The sequence below is a fragment of the Cololabis saira genome, chromosome 6 (assembly GCF_033807715.1).
Source record: "Cololabis saira isolate AMF1-May2022 chromosome 6, fColSai1.1, whole genome shotgun sequence".
In the NCBI taxonomy this organism is placed as follows: domain Eukaryota; kingdom Metazoa; phylum Chordata; class Actinopteri; order Beloniformes; family Belonidae; genus Cololabis; species Cololabis saira.
In genome coordinates, this window is record NC_084592.1 from 48,222,335 (window position 1) to 48,240,295 (window position 17,961).

Consider the following 17,961-nt stretch of genomic DNA (forward strand, 5'->3'; position numbering starts at 1 on the left):
GCATGACTTTATCTTCTGGTTACACTGCCCCCTGTAGGTTTGGCTGCTCATAGCACCTTAACAGATATTTATGCGGGTTCCTGGAAATGATGGGACTTTTCTAAACGTAGAGGGAAATATCCGTTTTTGTGAATACCAGCTATGTGGAAACGTGGCCTGAGAGAGAGAGACTCCTCTCCTTCAGAACGTCTGCTGGTTGATCTCATGTTGGTGTAAAAGTGTCACAACTAGAGTCGTGATCAGAGATGATCAGAGATGATGACCTCATCCAGGATTAATCACTACACGCTGATCAACACTGATCAACACTGATCAATACTTCCCTTGGTTGCAGTTCTGCGGCCGGCAGGATGAGCTGTGTGAGCAGCTGGTTTGTCGCCTTGGTAACCTGGAACCAGGAGGAGACGCTTCCATCCAACTGGAGGTCAAGCTGAACCCGGCGGTGCTGCTGCAGGCTCCGGTAAGACGCACCTGCTGCACCTGATGCACCTGCACCTGATGCACCTGCTGCTGCTGCTACACCTGCAGCTGCTGCACCTGCAGCTGCTGCACCTGCAGCTGCTACACCTGCTGCTGCAGCTGCACCTGCAGCTGCTACACCACCTGCAGCTGCTGCTGCACCTGCTGCAATCATATATAATCGTATATAATCATATGCAATCGTATATAATCGTATATAATCATATGCAATCGTATATAATCGTATATAATCATATATAATCATATATAATCATATGTAATCATATGTAATTGTATATAATCGTATGTAATCGTATATAATCGTATATAATCTTATATAATCATATTTAATCATATGTAATCATATTTAATCATATGTAATTGTATATAATCGTATATAATCGTATATAATCATATTTAATCATATGTAATCATATATAATCATATTTAATCAGGGTCGTCATGGAATCATGAGGCTGGAGAGCACCGCCGTGATGTCTCCTCCCTCAGATCCAAACACCGTCCTGGTGGAGGAGGAGAACGGCTTCACTCAGGTAACACACCCACGATCAATCACTGATCACTGATCAATCACTGATCACCTGATCAATCACTGATCACCCCATCAATCACTGATCACCTGTCTCTACTAGTGATGCACCGATTGTTCGGTAACCGAAATTGTTCGGCCGAAAATGGTAAAAAAACACTTTGGGTGTTCGGTGGAATAAGTGGGGAAAAAAACACAATTAATAACGGCGTTGTAAAATAAGGAAATAGACTGGCCGCTCCGTAACGGTTGAACCACAAACATAAATCGTTGGCCAACCAAAAACTAACCCCATAAGAATTTTACCAACATTCACCAGGAGGTGGAACCAAAACAACAAAATGCTGGAAATTAAAACATGTTCAGTTTTTTATGTTCAATAAATATTTTCTACCTTGTAATTTTGTAAAAGATTTTTTTCTTTGAAAAGCCTAAATCACATGTATTTGATTTATGCAATGGTGAAAAAAATTGGCAAAATAAATGAAAAACTGCTGAAGAACCATGTTGGGTTTTGTTCGGTATTCGGCCAAGTGTTTATTATTATTTTCGGTTTCGGTTTCGGCCACAAATTTTCATTTCGGTGCATCACTAGTCTCTACCGGGCAGTGATTCATCTTCATGTCTCTGGTACTGGTTGATCTGTAAAACCCTTCCCTTCCAGGTGGACGTGGAGGCCGTTTACACCCAGAAACCCTCCATGGCCGTGAAGATCTTCATCATCGTGGTCAGTCTGGTGGCCGGACTGCTGATCCTGGCGGCGCTGATCTGGTGTCTGTGGAAGGTACGAGTCTCTGCTCCGGCCAGGTTTCATCAGCAACGGTTAACCCCCCCTTCGATCTGGAACAGGCAGGGTCCAGGAACAGGCAGGGTCCAGGAACAGGCAGGGTCCGGGAACAGGCAGGGTCCAGGAACAGGCAGGGTCCAGGAACAGGCAGGGTCCAGGAACAGGCAGGGTCGGCAACGGGAGGTCAAGACAGGGAATGCTGGAAGGTCTTGCATCTACAAACAGACGATCTGGCAGTGAGAGTGCAGGAGAGAGGAGCTTTCATGCTGTCTTGATTGCTGAGGGGCTGCAGCTGGGAGAGCAGGTGAAAGGAGTGGCTGACGAGGTGGGCGTGGCTAACGAGGTGGGCGTGGCTGGCAGATGTAATGAGCAGGAGAGAGTGGAGTGGAAAACCACTGAAGTCTGGAGGACCAACCATGACACTTCCAGGTGGACATTAACATTAATATATGGACTTCGCGGAGGCAAACCGTTCACGCTCAATATTTATGTTAGTGTACACCTAGCCGGGCGTTATCCCTTACATAAGGGGGTGGAAGACAAAGCTAATCTATCCTGGCTGCATTGATTCCCCTCAAAGCTTCTACAGGATGTTGAAGTTAGAAGGCTGAACTGTAATCTGCTGATGACTCACTGCTGTTCCAGGGTTTAGTCTGACCCTCAGGTAGTGATTGTTCCAGGTATTAGTCAGACTGAACTGTAATATGCTGATGACTCACTGCTGTTCCAGGGTTTAGTCTGACCCTCAGGTAGTGATTGTTCCAGGTGTTAGTCAGACTGAACTGTAATATGCTGATGACTCACTGCTGTTCCAGGGTTTAGTCTGACCCTCAGGTAGTGATTGTTCCAGGTATTAGTCAGACTGAACTGTAATATGCTGATGACTCACTGCTGTTCCAGGGTTTAGTCTGACCCTCAGGTAGTGATTGTTCCAGGTATTAGTCAGACTGAACTGTAATATGCTGATGACTCACTGCTGTTCCAGGGTTTAGTCTGACTCTGTCTCCGTCTGGTTTACAGGCCGGGTTCTTCAAGAGAACCTACCAGAAGCAGGAGGAGGAGTTTAAGAGAGACAGCTGGGACTACGTTCCCAAAGTGAACAAGAGAGAGAGCAACACCTGACCTGGACCACGCCGTGACCTCTGACCTCAGAGCAGCAGCATTTAGCTTCAGTCTACTGGCTGATGCAGCAGATGGAGGAGGTTGGAGGGAGACGGAGACGGCAGATGCTCAGCTGATGGATGGATGGATGGATGGATGGATGGATGGATGGATGGATGGATGGATGGATGGATGGATGGATGGCTGGATGGATGGATGGATGGATGGATGGATGATGGATGATGAATGATGAATGATGGCTGGATGAACCTGACCCCCCCAGATGACCTTCAGGACTATTTCAGAACCAACATGTGACTGAAGCCTGGGTTGTGGTTCTGCGTTAAACCAACGCAGAGCCTACGCCGTTGCAGTGACGCCGTTGCCGTAACGCCGTTGCAGTGACGCCGTTGCAGTGACGCCGTTGCCGTAACGCCGTTGCAGTGACGCCGTTGCAGTGACGCCGTTGCCGTGACGCCGTTGCAGTGACGCCGTTGCCCTAACGCCGTTGCAGTGACGCCGTTGCCATGACGCCGTTGCCGTGACGCCGTTGCAGTGACGCCGTTGCCATGACGCCGTTGCCGTGACGCCGTTGAACCAACGCCGTTGCCGCGACGCCGTTGCAGCGACGCCGTTGCCGTGACACCGTTGCAGTGGCGTGCGCCGCAGGTTGCACCGCGACGCAACCTGCGGCGCGGTGCAACCTGCGGCGCAGGCTCGGCGTGGATTTAACGCAGAACCAGAATCCAGGCTCGAGGAAGAACCGACGTCCTGCTGAACCTCAGGGACATTCTGATCCCAGGACCCGGTACCAGAACCCGGTACCAGGACTCTGTACCGACCCGCCTGCTGACCCCCCAGGACTCTGACCTTCTGCCCCCCCAGGACTCAGTACCAGCACCCGGTACCAGGACCGGGTTGAGATCCAGATGTTCTGAATCATCACGGACAGAAAACTTCAGACAGACAAGATTTTTATTAATTTAATTTAATTTATACGGTGCTTTTCAAATGAGCTTTGTCTGAACTTCCTAGTAAATGCAGAAAAAAGAGAATTAGTTTTAATGGCTTAAAAATCAGTTGCGTAGAAAAATGTCCTAAAAAGTATTTTCAGATTTCAGATTCATGTGTTCTGTGAATGCAGCTAAAGCTTCGCTCTGTTTCTGTCGTAGAAAAACACGCTTTACTCTGTAAATCTGAATTATTGAGCACTGGAGAATATCGCTGCTTTTATTTGAATTGCAATAAAGTTTTTTTTAGAAACAGCATCTTGTTTTTTTTCCTCACTAGGAGCAGAACTTTATCAAAATAAAAGAAGTTTAAAAACAGCTCAAATATAAAACGTGTCCTGGTTCTGATCAGTAGAAAACAGGAATCAATAATCAATAAGCCCCGACAGCAGTAAAACTAAACCTAGACAGAAGATAATCACTTTCTGCTGCAGAACCAAACATTAGAGTTAAAGAAACAAGCTTGTATTTGTACAAATGTAAACAGTTAAAATATAAAACAGCCTTGAACTCTAACGTTTAAATCATAAAGCAGTTAGTTTAGTTAGAGCTGCTTTTCTGCTGAACATCCCAGCGGAGCTGAAGTCGCGTTGCCGTGGAAACGTGATGCTGTTGCCGTGGAAACGTGATGCTGTTGCCGTGGAAACGTGACGATGTTGCCGTGGAAACGTCATGATGTTGCCGTGGAAACGTGACGATGTTGCAGTGGAAACGTGACGATGATGTTGCCGTGGAAACGTGACGATGTTGCCGTGGAAACGTGACGCTGTTGCCGTGGAAACGTGACGATGATGTTGCCGTGGAAACGTGACGATGTTGCCGTGGAAACGTGACGATGTTGCAGTGGAAACGTGACGATGTTGCCGTGGAAACGTGACGATGATGTTGCCGTGGAAACGTGACGATGTTGCCGTGGAAATGTGACGCTGTTGCCGTGGAGACGTGGTGATGTTGCCGTGGAAAAGTGGCGATGTTGCCGTGGAAACGTGGTGATGTTGCCGTGGAAACGTGATGCTGTTGCCGCGGCGACTAGAAGCAGCTGCAGGAGACGGACGACTCGGCTTCATCCACCTCTTCTCCGTACAGGAAGATGAGTCTGGGATGAACTCTGGAGGAAACACACACCTGTTCATGTTTCTACACATTTCTTCATGTTTCTACAGGTTTCTACATCACTAGCACCTCCAGCAGCTCCCCTGATCAATAACTGATGGATCGATCACCTCACTAGCACCTCCAGCAGCTCCCTGATCAATAACTGATGTATAGATCACCTCACTAGCACCTCCCCGGCCACCTCCAGCAGCTCCCCGTCGATGTTCCAGGGGAAGGCGGCTCCGCCCCGGTGCATGATGGGAGATGTTTTGGGGTCGCCCTCGCCCCGGTGCATGATGGGAGATGTTTTAGCTTCGCCCTCGTCCTCACTGTCGTCCTCACAGCCAATCACAGAGCGGGGGCGGAGCCTCACCGCCGCCACGGGCTGAATCTCCACGAATGAGAAGCTGAACTGGAGAAACAGAGGTTACACAGGTGTATTAGACGCTATATAAATAAAATTGAATTGAATTGAATTGGGGTGGCTGATGGTGTCGAAGGCCGCACTCAGGTCAAGGTGAGGATAGTGAGTAAACCAGAATCAGCTGCCATGAGGAGGTCATTGGTTATTTTTACAAGTGCAGTTTCGGTGCTATGGAGTGGGCGGAAGCCACACTGGAATTGTTCATACAGGTTGTTAAGTGATAAATGGTGCTGGAGTTGTGTAGCGACTACTTTCTCGAGGATCTTAGAGATGAAGGGCAGATTTGAGATAGGAAGAAAATGATTGAAGTTGGTAGGATCTGCACCAGGTTTTTTCAGGATTGGGGTTATTGCAGCAGTTTTGAATGATGAAGGAACAGTTCCAGTGGTGAGAGAGGAGTGGATCATGGCAGAAATGAGGGGGACCAAAGAGGGGAGGCAGGATTTAACCAGGACTGTCGGGAGGGGGTCCCGTTGACATGTGGTGGGCTTGGACCTGTGTATGAGGTCAGATCTCCGAGAGGGTGGGGAGCTCAAAGGAGGAGAAGGGGTGGGTGGGCGGTTGGAGATCGGAAGTGACGCTGAGGGAGGTAGAACCAAGGTCCTGATGGATTTGCAGGATTTTGGTGTTGAAGAAAGACAGTAGTAGTTACAGAAGGCAGTTGAGTAGAGATGGGGTGGTATAGAGACTGGGGAACGGGTGATATTGTTGAACAATGAAAACAGTGACTTGGTGTTGCCTGCGTTTGAACAGATTAAGCTGGAGTAGTAGTTTGATTTGGATTTGGTAATACAGTCCCGGTAATGCATAAGGTGATCTTTGTACATTTGTCTGTGAACAGACAGACCAGTTTTATTGCGAAGCCGCTCGAGCTGCCTGCCTTTGGCTTTCATGAGCCGAAGGTCAGGCGTAAACCAGGGAGTAGAAAGGGTGAAAGAAACAGATCTGGGGCCTCATCTATAAAGCTTGCTTGCGCACAAAAAGGGCCTGAAAGATGCGCAAGCACCTTCTACGCAAAGGCTGGGATCTAAAAAGAAAAAACTAACCGAAAGATCTGCGGATCCCTACGGCAACCCCGACCCTCCCGCAAGAATTTACTTAAGACACGGGGGACTGGCGACGCAGGCGGTGAGGTGGTGAAATGAAGCCAGATTCATGTCATACTCTTAATAATGTCACATATCAGACTTATAATATAATAGCGCTGATCGTGTCCCTCTGTGTGTGAAGCTCAGCGTCAGTCAGGACTCTGGTGCTGCTGCAGCCGCGGTGACACGCCGGGAACCTCCTCTTCATCCACCGCTTTAGGACAGAACAAATGAGGGGCTTCGTAGAGCGTTTAGGGGCTCCACGGAGCCTCTCATTTCTTCCCTAAAGGGACTCAGATTTTTTTTCATATATATGAGTTTTATGCGCGTGAAACCTTTAGGTGCGGGTGTAAGCATAAATTATGGTCCCGCGTTAAAACGACGCAGAGCCTACGGCGTAGGGTACGCGGCGACGCGCACCCTACGGCGTAGGCTCTGCGTTGGTGACGCAGAACCTTAAACCCGCCCTGAGCAGCTCTGAGGGGAGACGGAGGGGAGGAGGGGGAGCGGGGGGTGAAGCGGGGCTGCCGGGCTGTTCTTGCATCGCCTTCGCACAGAGTGTCTGGATGATTTGCAATTACAGGCTGAGCCTACCGTTAGTTTTTAAACTGTAAAAAGTGGGGGGGGCAAAAACATGATTTTGAAAAGACGGGGGGACGTGTGTCCCCCTGTTGCGCCGGAGAACTCACAGCGTTTAGCGCAGCAACGACGTGCTGCCACTCACTCGCTTTAATTATTTTATACTATTTATATACTTTTTCTACTTTTACTGTCACCACCAAATAATGTGGCTGTCCTCCACCTCATCCACAACATCTAGATCTCAGATCTCAGTGAAATTTAGTGGCCCGGTGGCTGGACACGTCTCATTCATTCGCCAAACACCAAACAGGCTGCAGGAAGCCACTGCGCATGCTCAGTAGACTCATCCATATGCATTTATGGTATATAGTGGGCGTGTAGAGGGCGGGATATGAGGCAGATTCAGCTGCGCAACCTTCCAGCTGGACTGTGATTTATAAAGAGAACATTGCGTGCAAGTGTGCACATGGTTTTATAGATCCAGATTTTTTTTTGCGCCCGCCATTTTCGGCTTTTGGCTTTACGTGCACTTTTAGTATGAATCCTACGCACTCCATTTTAAATGAGGCCCCTGGTTTTTAGTGGAGCGAGAGAGTCGAGAATATCATGGAGTCCTGTATTGTAGTGTGAAACCAGCGGTTCAGGGGTGGTTAAATCTACAAAGTCCATGAAGTTGTCGACACTAGAGGAGAAAGAATCCAGATTTATGTCCTTAATATTTCGGAAGGAGATGAGACGTGGGGACTTAGTGGTGGACAGAGTGAGATGGATGTTGAATGAGAGGAGGAAGTGGTCGGTGATGGGGAGTTCAGCTGCAGCACAGTCAGAAGGGGTGACGCCAGAGCAGCAGATTAAATCCAAAATGTGTTCTTTGGAGTGTGTGGAGAAGTGGGTGTGCTGCTGAAATCCAGAGCTCTCAAGACAGGATGTAAAGTCTCTGGTGAGAGGATGGTTTATATTGTCCATGTGTATGTTAAAATCTCCCAGCAATATTGTGTTTGGTGAGAGAGTGGAAAGGTGTGTGAGAAAAGCAGCAAAGTCATTTAAGAACTCGCCATTTGTTTTCGGGGGGCGGTAAACGGTTGCAATGATTGTGGGAGTAGGTCCAGACAGTTGACAAACTGTGGATTCAAAGGAGCTGAAGGAACAGGGACGTGTGTGTGTGTGTGTGTGTGTGTGTGTGTGTGTGTGTGTGTGTGTGTGTGTGTGTGTGTGTGTGTGTGTGTGTGTGTGTGTGTGTGTGTGTGTGTGTGTGTGTGTGTGTGTGGCTGCTGCTGCTGTAGTTCCTCGGTTCTCCCCTAGGGGGCAGCAGAGACCAGAAACCTCCGGCTGAAATCAATCTGCTCAACAACAAGTTACTGTCTACTGAATAAAAGTCTCATGAAAATAAAAGAGAAACAAATACATTTATTCTGCTGCTGAAACTTAAAACCTGATTTCAGGTGTTGGTTTATCGGATATTCAAATGTGGCAATTTGCAGCTTTTTAAATGACAACAAAGAAAACAAACGTGAACAAAGTGTCCCGTTGAGTCTGGAATATCTGGACAAATGAACCGGAATATTCACTCAGAATAAATATGTTTCACTAAATGATTCAGCCTGAACTCTTCGTCAGCTTTGTTTCTCTGTTTCAGATCAATGTTTTTCTGGAACATATTTGCTCATTTTCAAGACTTTTTCTTCCTAAACTTCCCATGTACTTGATATTTTCAGTATTTGGTGTGTAGTACTGGGACTGACACTGAAACGTGCTGGAAGAGCCAGATTCATGTCTGTAGTTCCGCCCCTGGCCACAAGGGGGCAGCATTTGCTGTGATCAGCTGATTCCAGGTCAGCTGGTTATTTAACCTGGTTATTTAACACAATTAACCCTAACCCTAACCTGGTTATTTAAGTCCACGTTGCCGTTAAGGCCCAAGAGGAAAAAGGACCAGTGAGGTTTCAGAACCCGGTGCAGAAACAACCTGTTACTGGAAAACCAGGTTAAACTTTAAACATCCACAGCTCGGTGGGAGAATAAGCATTTTAGAAAAAGAAAGAGTCTGAATTTGGTTAACTGTCTAAAGTAAAACAACATATAGCTACATTGATGGGTGATAAGAGCATGTAACTGGTGTGTTTATCTTTATTGGGTTTATTGCTGATGAAGCAAACATGAAATATGATCCAAACAAAAAAGAAAGTCCAGAGTGCTCAGAAGGTTCATCTAAGTCAGGGGTCGGCAACCCAAAATGTTTTAGATCGACTTCCGGTGAGGCACCGCATGCTGATGGACGCGTTCTGAACGCCGCTCTAACCCCCCGTCATCTTTAACAAAGTATGCTTTACAAGAGTGATTAAGCGATACGAGACTTAACTTAAATGTGAGTAAAAAGAAAAAAGAAACAAAACAAAGAAAAAAAAACCGACAAGATCAGTAGCCTAAGGAAAAACAGCAGCTTTTATGGCTACTCGACTCCGCAACAAAGCGGCAGACCAAACGGACAAAGACGAAGATAAGATGTTGGATAAAATCCTCCAAGAGCTCAAAGACTCTCGAAAAGAAATCCAACAGTTCCGAACCGAAACTGGGAAACATTTCGTGGAATTGAGGGAAGAAATGAAAGAAATCAGAACGGATTTGAGTAAAGTGGAACAGAGGCTGGACGAAGCGGAAACTCGAATCACAGAAATGGAGGACAAAGACACGCGACTGACAAAGGTGATGATCCACCTGCTGCAATCTCAAAGAGAAATAAAAAAGAAATGTGAAGATCTGGAAGGACGAAGCCGTAGAGAAAATATAAGAATACACGGAATTAAAGAGGGGAGTGAAGGTGACAGCCCCATTAAATTCATCGAAAGGTTGATAAAGGAAAAGTTAAATATCGCGGAGGACTTGCAAATTGTCCGAGCGCACCGCTCTTTGGCTCCGAAATACAATGTGGGTATGAGACCGAGATCCTTCATAATTCGCTTTCTAAACTACAATACCCGCCAGCGAGTTCTGAGTTCAGCATGGGCGAGGAAGGAGATTTATGTGGATGAAACGAGAATCTTCTTTGACCAGGATTACTCCACCGCGGTCCAAAGAGAGAGAGCAAAGTACAAGCCAATGCGTAAAAAGTTGCATGAACTACAGATAAAGTCCCATCTGATATATCCAGCAAAGCTGAAGGTCTTCAGCCAAGAAGGCGCAGTTGTCTATGACAATCTCCAGGCAGCAGCGAGGGGATTACGGGCCCGAGGTATCAGTATGGATGTACCGGAGGAACCAGACCTGGATGAGCTGCTGCGCAGAGACGGCTGGATGACAGCGGACAGACGCAGAGAGGGAGAGGCCGCGCTGGTGGCCCAGGTGACGGCTTTGGCGCAGTCATTGAGACGGGATGGAGAAGATGATTAGGAGTAAATAATCTACCCTGGAAAGAGGTACTGCTGTTTCTTCTTTTTCTTCTTCTTTTTTTTTTTTTTTTTTTTTTTTTGATGGAACTTTTTCAAAGATCAGTAACTCCATCTAAAGACTTTTTTTTTTTTTTTTTTTAATGGAACTCTCTCAAAGATCAGTAACTCAATTTAAAGACTTTTTTTTTTTTTTTTTTTGGGAACTTTCTCAAAGATCACTTACTCTATTTAAAGACTTTTTTTTTTTTTTCTCTCTCTTTTTAAATGATGAGACCCGAGTAAATGGCAAGGAAAGGGTTTTTTTTTTCATTTTACCTTATACGTGTGGGTCTTGAGATAAGAAGGCTATTCAAAACGCTTCCCACTCCTTTTTTTTTTTTTTTTTATTTATTTTCTTTTTTTTTTCCTTTTGAAGAACGTGAGACTCTAAAGTGCAACTGAGAGTATAAATTGTGTATGGGACTTCGGAAAAGCAGCCCACTTAAAGGACTGTTTTGCTTTTGGTTTTGTTTTTTGTATGTTGTCTGTTTGTTTTGAGTAAATATGACTTTAGTAGGCTATAAGAGCATTGTCACGAGTGATCTAACCTGTGATGGCTTCTATTTAAAGTATAAAGGGGAAAAAAAAATAAAGTAAAACTGAATGATTAGATGAATTAGGCTAATATAAAGCCTGAAAGAAGGCAATAATCTAGACTCTTCAAAATATTGAGTACTTGATTTTCTAAAGGGGATCATGGATTAGGTTGTTGCTGTTAACTTTGTCTGTTTATCTATTTTTATTATGTTTTGGCATAAATTCAGTGCTGTTTGGTTAAGTAGACTATAGGTAATAGAAGGCCGAGAGGAAATATCTAAATCAATGCTTTAAATGAAATGTATATGAAACAAGTACAGTAAATAGCCTTCTGTATGGATTTTTTTCCCCCTTTTCTTTCTTTAACCTAATTTACTTTTTTTTTTTTTTTTTTTTTTTGGAACTTGCTCAAAGATCACTAACTCTATTTAAAGACTTTTTTTTTTTTTTTTTCTCTCTTTTTAAATGATGAGACCCGAGTAAATGGCAAAGAAAGGTTTTTTTTTTCATTTTACCGTCTACGTGTGGGTCTTGAGATAAGAAGGCTATTCAAAACGCTTCCCACTCCTTTTTTTTTTAATTTATTTTCTTTTTTTTTTTCCTTTTGAAGAACGTGAGACTCTAAAGTGCAACTGAGAGTATAAATTGTGTATGGGACTTCGGAAAAGCAGCCCACTTAAAGGACTGTTTTGCTTTTGGTTTTGTTTTTTGTATGTTGTCTGTTTGTTTTGAGTAAATATGACTTTAGTAGGCTATAAGAGCATTGTCACGAGTGATCTAACCTGTGATGGCTTCTATTTAAAGTATAAAGGGGGAAAAAAAATAAAGTAAAACTGAATGATTAGATGAATTAGGCTAATATAAAGCCTGAAAGAAGGCAATAATCTAGACTCTTCAAAATATTGAGTACTTGATTTTCTAAAGGGGATCATGGATTAGGTTGTTGCTGTTAACTTTGTCTGTTTATCTATTTTTATTATGTTTTGGCATAAATTCAGTGCTGTTTGGTTAAGTAGACTATAGGTAATAGAAGGCCGAGAGGAAATATCTAAATCAATGCTTTAAATGAAATGTATATGAAACAAGTTACAGTAAATAGCCTTCTGTATGGATTTTTTTTTCCCCTTTTCTTTCTTTCTTTAACCTAATTTAATTTTTGTTTTATTTCAAAAATCTTTTTCATATATATTATATATATTTTGCTTTTCTTTGCAATACATACAATCTAAGAATTAAATATATGTTTGTATAAAAAGGGCTTTTGTAGTAATGAAAACATAACGAAATTATTGATTTTATTTTTTAAATATATATCGCAATTGTGAACAGGGGGGTCAGGGTGGGGGGTAAAAAAGGGGATAATACTCATGAACTTAAGTCACAGCATGGTGTTTCCCATATTAATATGGGCAGTATCCTTAGGATGCCCAGTATTCCTGAGAATACACAAGGAATCATCGTTTCGGCAAACTAGTAGAGTTTGCCACTCATGGAAGCCGTTAGGGGATTTAGTTGTTTTTGTCTTATTATTTTTGCACGTGGTGGTTGACTCAAATTGTAATAAAACTTATTGGAAAACCGTCAAAAAGAAACATAGGAGTTTTAAGCTGGGGGTGCTAGACATGGTACAGAAATTATCAGTTATTTATGAAACCCCTTAAAATAACTTCATACAATGTAAATGGTCTTAAAAACCCCATCAAACGAAAAAAGATATTACATCAATTGAAAAAAGATGGAGGGGACATATCATTTTTACAGGAGACCCATCTAAACCAAACTGAACATGAAAAATTAGGAAAATTGACTTCAGCGCAAGTTTTCCATTCATCACATAAATCATCAAGGAGAGGTGTAGCAATCCTAATATGGCCCCAGTGTGTGTTTCATGCAGATAAAGTGATCTCCGATAAAGAAGGGAGATACGTGGTGGTGATTGGAAAGATTGATAATATAATGATTTCTTTGATAAATGTATATAACCCCCCAGAGGAAGGGCCAGATCTAGTAAAAAAAGTTGTTGATATAATTGTTTCTCAAAGCCAAGGAATAGCAGTAGTTGCAGGAGATTTTAATCTCATCATGGACGCCAATTTGGATTCTCAAAGTAAAAGACTACATAGTTCTGAATCTGCCGCCAGGATACTTAGAAGAGCTATAAAAGAAATTGGAATAGTGGATGTTTGGAGAAGTCTTAACCCTACAGAGAGGGATTACACTTTTTATTCAAAATCTCATGACAATTATTCAAGACTAGATTACTTTTTTATTTTCAAAAATGAAATGTCTAGAGTACAAAATTGTAATATACATCAGATCACCCTCTCAGATCATGCTCTAATATCACTACTAATAGATATAGGATGGGAAAAGAGCAGGACATTGTGGAGACTTAACAACTCATTACTGCAATTGGAAGATTTTAAAGTGAAGATAAGAACAGTAATACAAGACTATCTGGAAATTAATGATACAGGGGAGACCAACCCAATTACTATCTGGGAAGGTTTGAAAGCCGTTACTCGAGGGGAAATTATTTGTTTTTCATCCTGGAAAAAAAAGGAAAGAGAGAGAAAAGTTGAATATCTTGAACTTAAGATAAAGGAATTAGAAAAAAATCATAAAGCAACAGGGGGTGCCTCTATAATGGTAGAATTAAAGAAAATAAGAAAAGAACTAGATGATCTGTTAACTGAGAGAGTAGAACGAGCCCTGACTTTCACTAAACAAAAATATTACGATGGAGGCGTAAAATCACTAAAGATACTTTCTTACAAATTGAAAAAACAGCAGACAAAATCTAATATTGTCTTTATTAAGAATAAAGTTACAAATAAGAAGCTAACAAGTAAACAGGAGATTGTAGAAGAATTCGCTGAGTATTACAAACAATTATATAGTTCAGACAAGGGAGAAACTCGGTATCAGTCGAGAGATTATTTGCAAGGCTTGAATCTTCCACAAGTGACAGACTTACAGAATCAAAGCCTCACTGCACCAATTACTGTGGAAGAGATATCCAAAGTTATACGGAGATTAAAGTTAGACAAGAGCCCAGGCAGCGATGGCTTTACTGGAGAATTTTATAAAATATTCAAAACCCAACTTACTCCTATCTTGCATAGAACATTTAACTGGGCACTTACACAGGGAATATGGGCAGATACATGGTGTAACTCTATAATAACAATTATACACAAGGAAGGTAAGGACCCATCACAATGTGAAGGATACAGACCTATAACTTTATTAAATGTGGACCAAAAGTTGCTAAGCAGTATCATAGCCGACAGATTAGCTAAAATTGTACCTGATATTATAAATTTAGACCAGACGGGGTTTATTATAAATAGACAATTATCAGATAATGTTAGACGTACATTGAATATAATAGAACAAGTACATAAAAATGAAAAGCAGGCACTCATACTCACCTTAGATGCAGAAAAAGCATTTGATAGAGTGGCCTGGCCTTTTATTTTTGAGACCTGTCAAAGCTTTGGTTTTAGTGATACTTTTATTTCTTGGTTACAGACTATGTATGGACTATCAAAAGCACAAGTCAGAGCTAATGGAACACTATCAAGCTCCTTCGAACTTAGAAGAGGTACGAGACAGGGAGACCCTCTCTCACCACTCATTTTTGCCTTATGTATTGAACCACTAGCTGCTAGTATCAGGAGGAATGAGGAAATACAAGGGGTAGAAATTGCAGGTACACACCATAAATTAGCATTGTATGCAGACGACATTATTTTATACTTAACTAAATTAGAAAGAACTCTTCCGGCTCTAATGACTAATATTAAGGATTATAGTGCAGTATCTGGGTATAAATTGAATATACAAAAATGTGAATCGATTAGCTTAGGAGAACCCATTCCTATAGAGTTAAAAAATGGATTCCCATGGAAATGGGATAGAGAGAAAATTAAATATTTAGGAATAGAAATACCTAAGAATATAGAACAATTATATAAGTGTAACTATGATAAACTTGAAATAAGAATCAAACAGGATCTAAATAGGTGGAGTTTAGTCCCTTTGTCGTTATTTGGAAAGATTGATACTATCAGGATGAATATACTCCCTAGATTTTTATTCCTATTTAAGTCATTACCCTTATATGTTAGTCCAGTTACGTTTAGATGTTGGGATCGAATGTTAATTAAATTTATATGGAACAGCAAAAAGCCGAGGGTTAAAATGAAAACACTTAAATTGGCCAAAAGATTTGGGGGGCTGGCTCTCCCAAATTTGCAGAATTATTTTTATGCATCCCAAATACAGTCATTACAAACATTACTAAATGATGATATAAAAGCAAAATGGAGGTCTATAGAACTGTTTCAATGTAGAGAGATGGGGAAACTTCTTCCATTCTTAGCAAAAACAAAAAAACAAAAAATAGATAATAAATGGTTTCAAAATACACTTACTGCTTGGAATAAAGTAAGAAGAGATCTAAAGATTCAAAATGAACTGTTACTATTGAGAGAAATAAGTAAAGATCCGGACTTTAGACCGAACAAGGAAGTGGGTATATTTAAAATTTGGAGCAAAAAAGGATTGAGTATATTCGGACAGTTAATAGATAAAAAGGGCATTGTGGAATTTACATTATTACAACAAGAACATGGTCTGCCATCCTCCCATTTCTTTGGTTATTTACAAGTTAGAAGTTATCTGGAAAACAATGATATACAGAAGAAAACAATTAGAGACTTTCATCCTTTGATTCAATTTTTAGTTAAGAACTATAAAAGTGTGAATGTTAAACATCATATATCGGTATTATATAATATCTTAGAAAGTGATGACGAACCAGAAGAATTGAGACAAAAAATAAGTTGGCAAGAAGAACTCGATCTTATTATATCTGAACCCGATTGGGAAGATATAAGTTTATCCTCACATAAAACAACTGCATCTCTGTTCTGGCGAGAATATGCATGGAAGATTCAGATGAGATATTTTCTAACACCTGTCCAACAAGCTAAATTCCAGCAATCAGTAACATCAAAATGTTGGCGGGATTGTGGTGAAAACCATGCTAATTACAGTCACATCTTCTGGTCCTGTCCTATTCTGAAAATGTATTGGTCAAGTATTAGTAAAGAAATCTGTTGTATTTTGAAGTTGGACTTAAATATCGATTATGAGTTTGCTTTGTTAGGAAAAATGCCAAAAGAGATAGTTAAAACTGAGGATAAGTACCTTATAAGAATTTTAAGAATAACAGCTCTTAAACTCATAACAAAAAACTGGCTTCAGAAATCAAGTCCAGTTTTAGAGAAATGGCGAGACTTAATGGAACAAGTAAAAGAAATGGAGCAGTTAACATGTAAAATCAGAGGAAATCTTGGGATGAGACACATGCTGTGGGCTAAGTGGGAGAGCTATATAAAAAAATGGGGGTGAAATGCTAAGATAGCATAAGAAATGAAGAGATCTAAATGCACCTAAAAGCTTACTACTCTTAATACTGAGGCGGTCAATGGATTACTTGACGGATATGGAGTATAATAATAATAATAATAATAATAATAATAATATGAATATGAATATGGAGGAGTCAACAACTGAACGGGGAGCACTTAATGTTTTTTTTTTTTTTTTTTTTTTTTCCTTTAACTTAATTTAATTTAATTTTTATTTATTTTTATTTATTTATTTTTATTTATTTATTTATTTTTATTATTATCTTTTTATCTTTGGAGGCACTGTTATGTGCTCGTTTGCTTACTTGCTCTCATGGTGCGTCTCTCTCCCTCTAGCTGTATTGTGTTCATGAAATAAGAATGGAAATAAGGATTTGTGAAAATAGGAATTTTGGCTAATACATAAAAGAGTGAAGTGTAAGGGATGTATAGGGGAGGGAGGTAACAGGGGGGTTAGAAGGTATTTAAAGGCATGTTAGGCCTCTCTTTGCTTTGTTTGTGTTTGTTGTTTAGATATGTCCTTTTTAAATTTTTTTTTTTTTTTTTTTTTTTTTTTTTTTTCCGTGTATATGTTGAGGTTGGTGTCTGTCTTATGTCTATATATGTATATTAGTTGTTGTTTTTCTTTGTTGTTATACTGAACGTCACTATGGTGTGGCACATAGAAAAATAAAGTACAAAATGTTTTAGATCCATATTGGACAAAAAACACAAAAAACAAATATGTCTGGAGCCGCAAAAAATGAAATGTCTTGTATCAGAATTAGAATGAAGAAACACATGCTGCATGTTTCTATATTTGCTATAACTGGGGGAATTATTATGCACTTTAAGAAAAAAAGTCGAAATGTCGAGAAAAAAGTCGAAATGTTTAGAAAAAAGTCAAAATTTCGAGAAAAAAGTCGAAAATGTCGAGAGAAAAGTCGAAATTCAGAGAAAAAAGTCGAAATGTCAAGATTAATGTTGAAGTACAATCTCTCGAAAAAAGTTGAAATGTTGAGAAAAAAGTCAAAATTTCGAGAAAAAAGTCAAAATTTCGTGAAAAAAGTTGAAATGTCAAGATTAAAAAGGAAAGGAAAAGGGAAGAAAAAAGAGAAAAAAAGGAAAAAAGAAGAAAAAAAAGGAAAAAAAGGTCAAACATTTTATAAAAAGCTCCAGGTGCCACTAGGGCGGCGCTAAAGAGCCGCATGCGGCTCTAGAGCCGCGGGTTGCCGACCCCTGATCTAAGTCGTGTGATGAAGGTGCTCTTTAGTGGGAAAAAGGTTGTCAAAAAGGAAGAAAAATCAAGGGCACTCTTCTTCAAATATAAAAGCCTTTATTATCTGTTATTTCTCTGGTTTTGTATTTTTCCTCCACCTGCCCAGGTGTTTTCAATCCTCCTATTTAAGGAGAATCAGCGTGTTGATGTTCCACCTGAGGAAGCTGTGGCCCAAACACGTGGGCTGTAACCCACTTTTTAATC

General features: G+C 41.2%; 2 protein-coding genes across 2 annotated transcripts in view; one reads left to right on the forward strand and one right to left on the reverse strand.

The window, feature by feature from the left end:
• LOC133445654 (integrin alpha-4-like) overlaps positions 1-3,110 on the forward strand; it is a 42,721-nt gene extending 39,611 nt beyond the window's left edge. The window contains exons 26-29 of the mRNA XM_061722978.1: positions 335-460; positions 915-1,013; positions 1,674-1,793; positions 2,817-3,110. Of these exons, the coding sequence (XP_061578962.1) occupies positions 335-460; positions 915-1,013; positions 1,674-1,793; positions 2,817-2,918 (447 nt within the window). The 3' untranslated portion in view covers positions 2,919-3,110. The remainder of the gene's footprint in view (positions 1-334; positions 461-914; positions 1,014-1,673; positions 1,794-2,816) is intronic.
• An 812-nt stretch (positions 3,111-3,922) lies between these two features.
• The window catches only part of LOC133445655 (ceramide kinase-like protein), a 68,590-nt gene continuing 54,551 nt past the window's right edge, over positions 3,923-17,961 (reverse strand). The window contains exons 12-13 of the mRNA XM_061722979.1: positions 5,182-5,414; positions 3,923-5,015 (exon numbers count right to left, since the gene is read on the reverse strand). Of these exons, the coding sequence (XP_061578963.1) occupies positions 4,937-5,015; positions 5,182-5,414 (312 nt within the window). The 3' untranslated portion in view covers positions 3,923-4,936. The remainder of the gene's footprint in view (positions 5,016-5,181; positions 5,415-17,961) is intronic.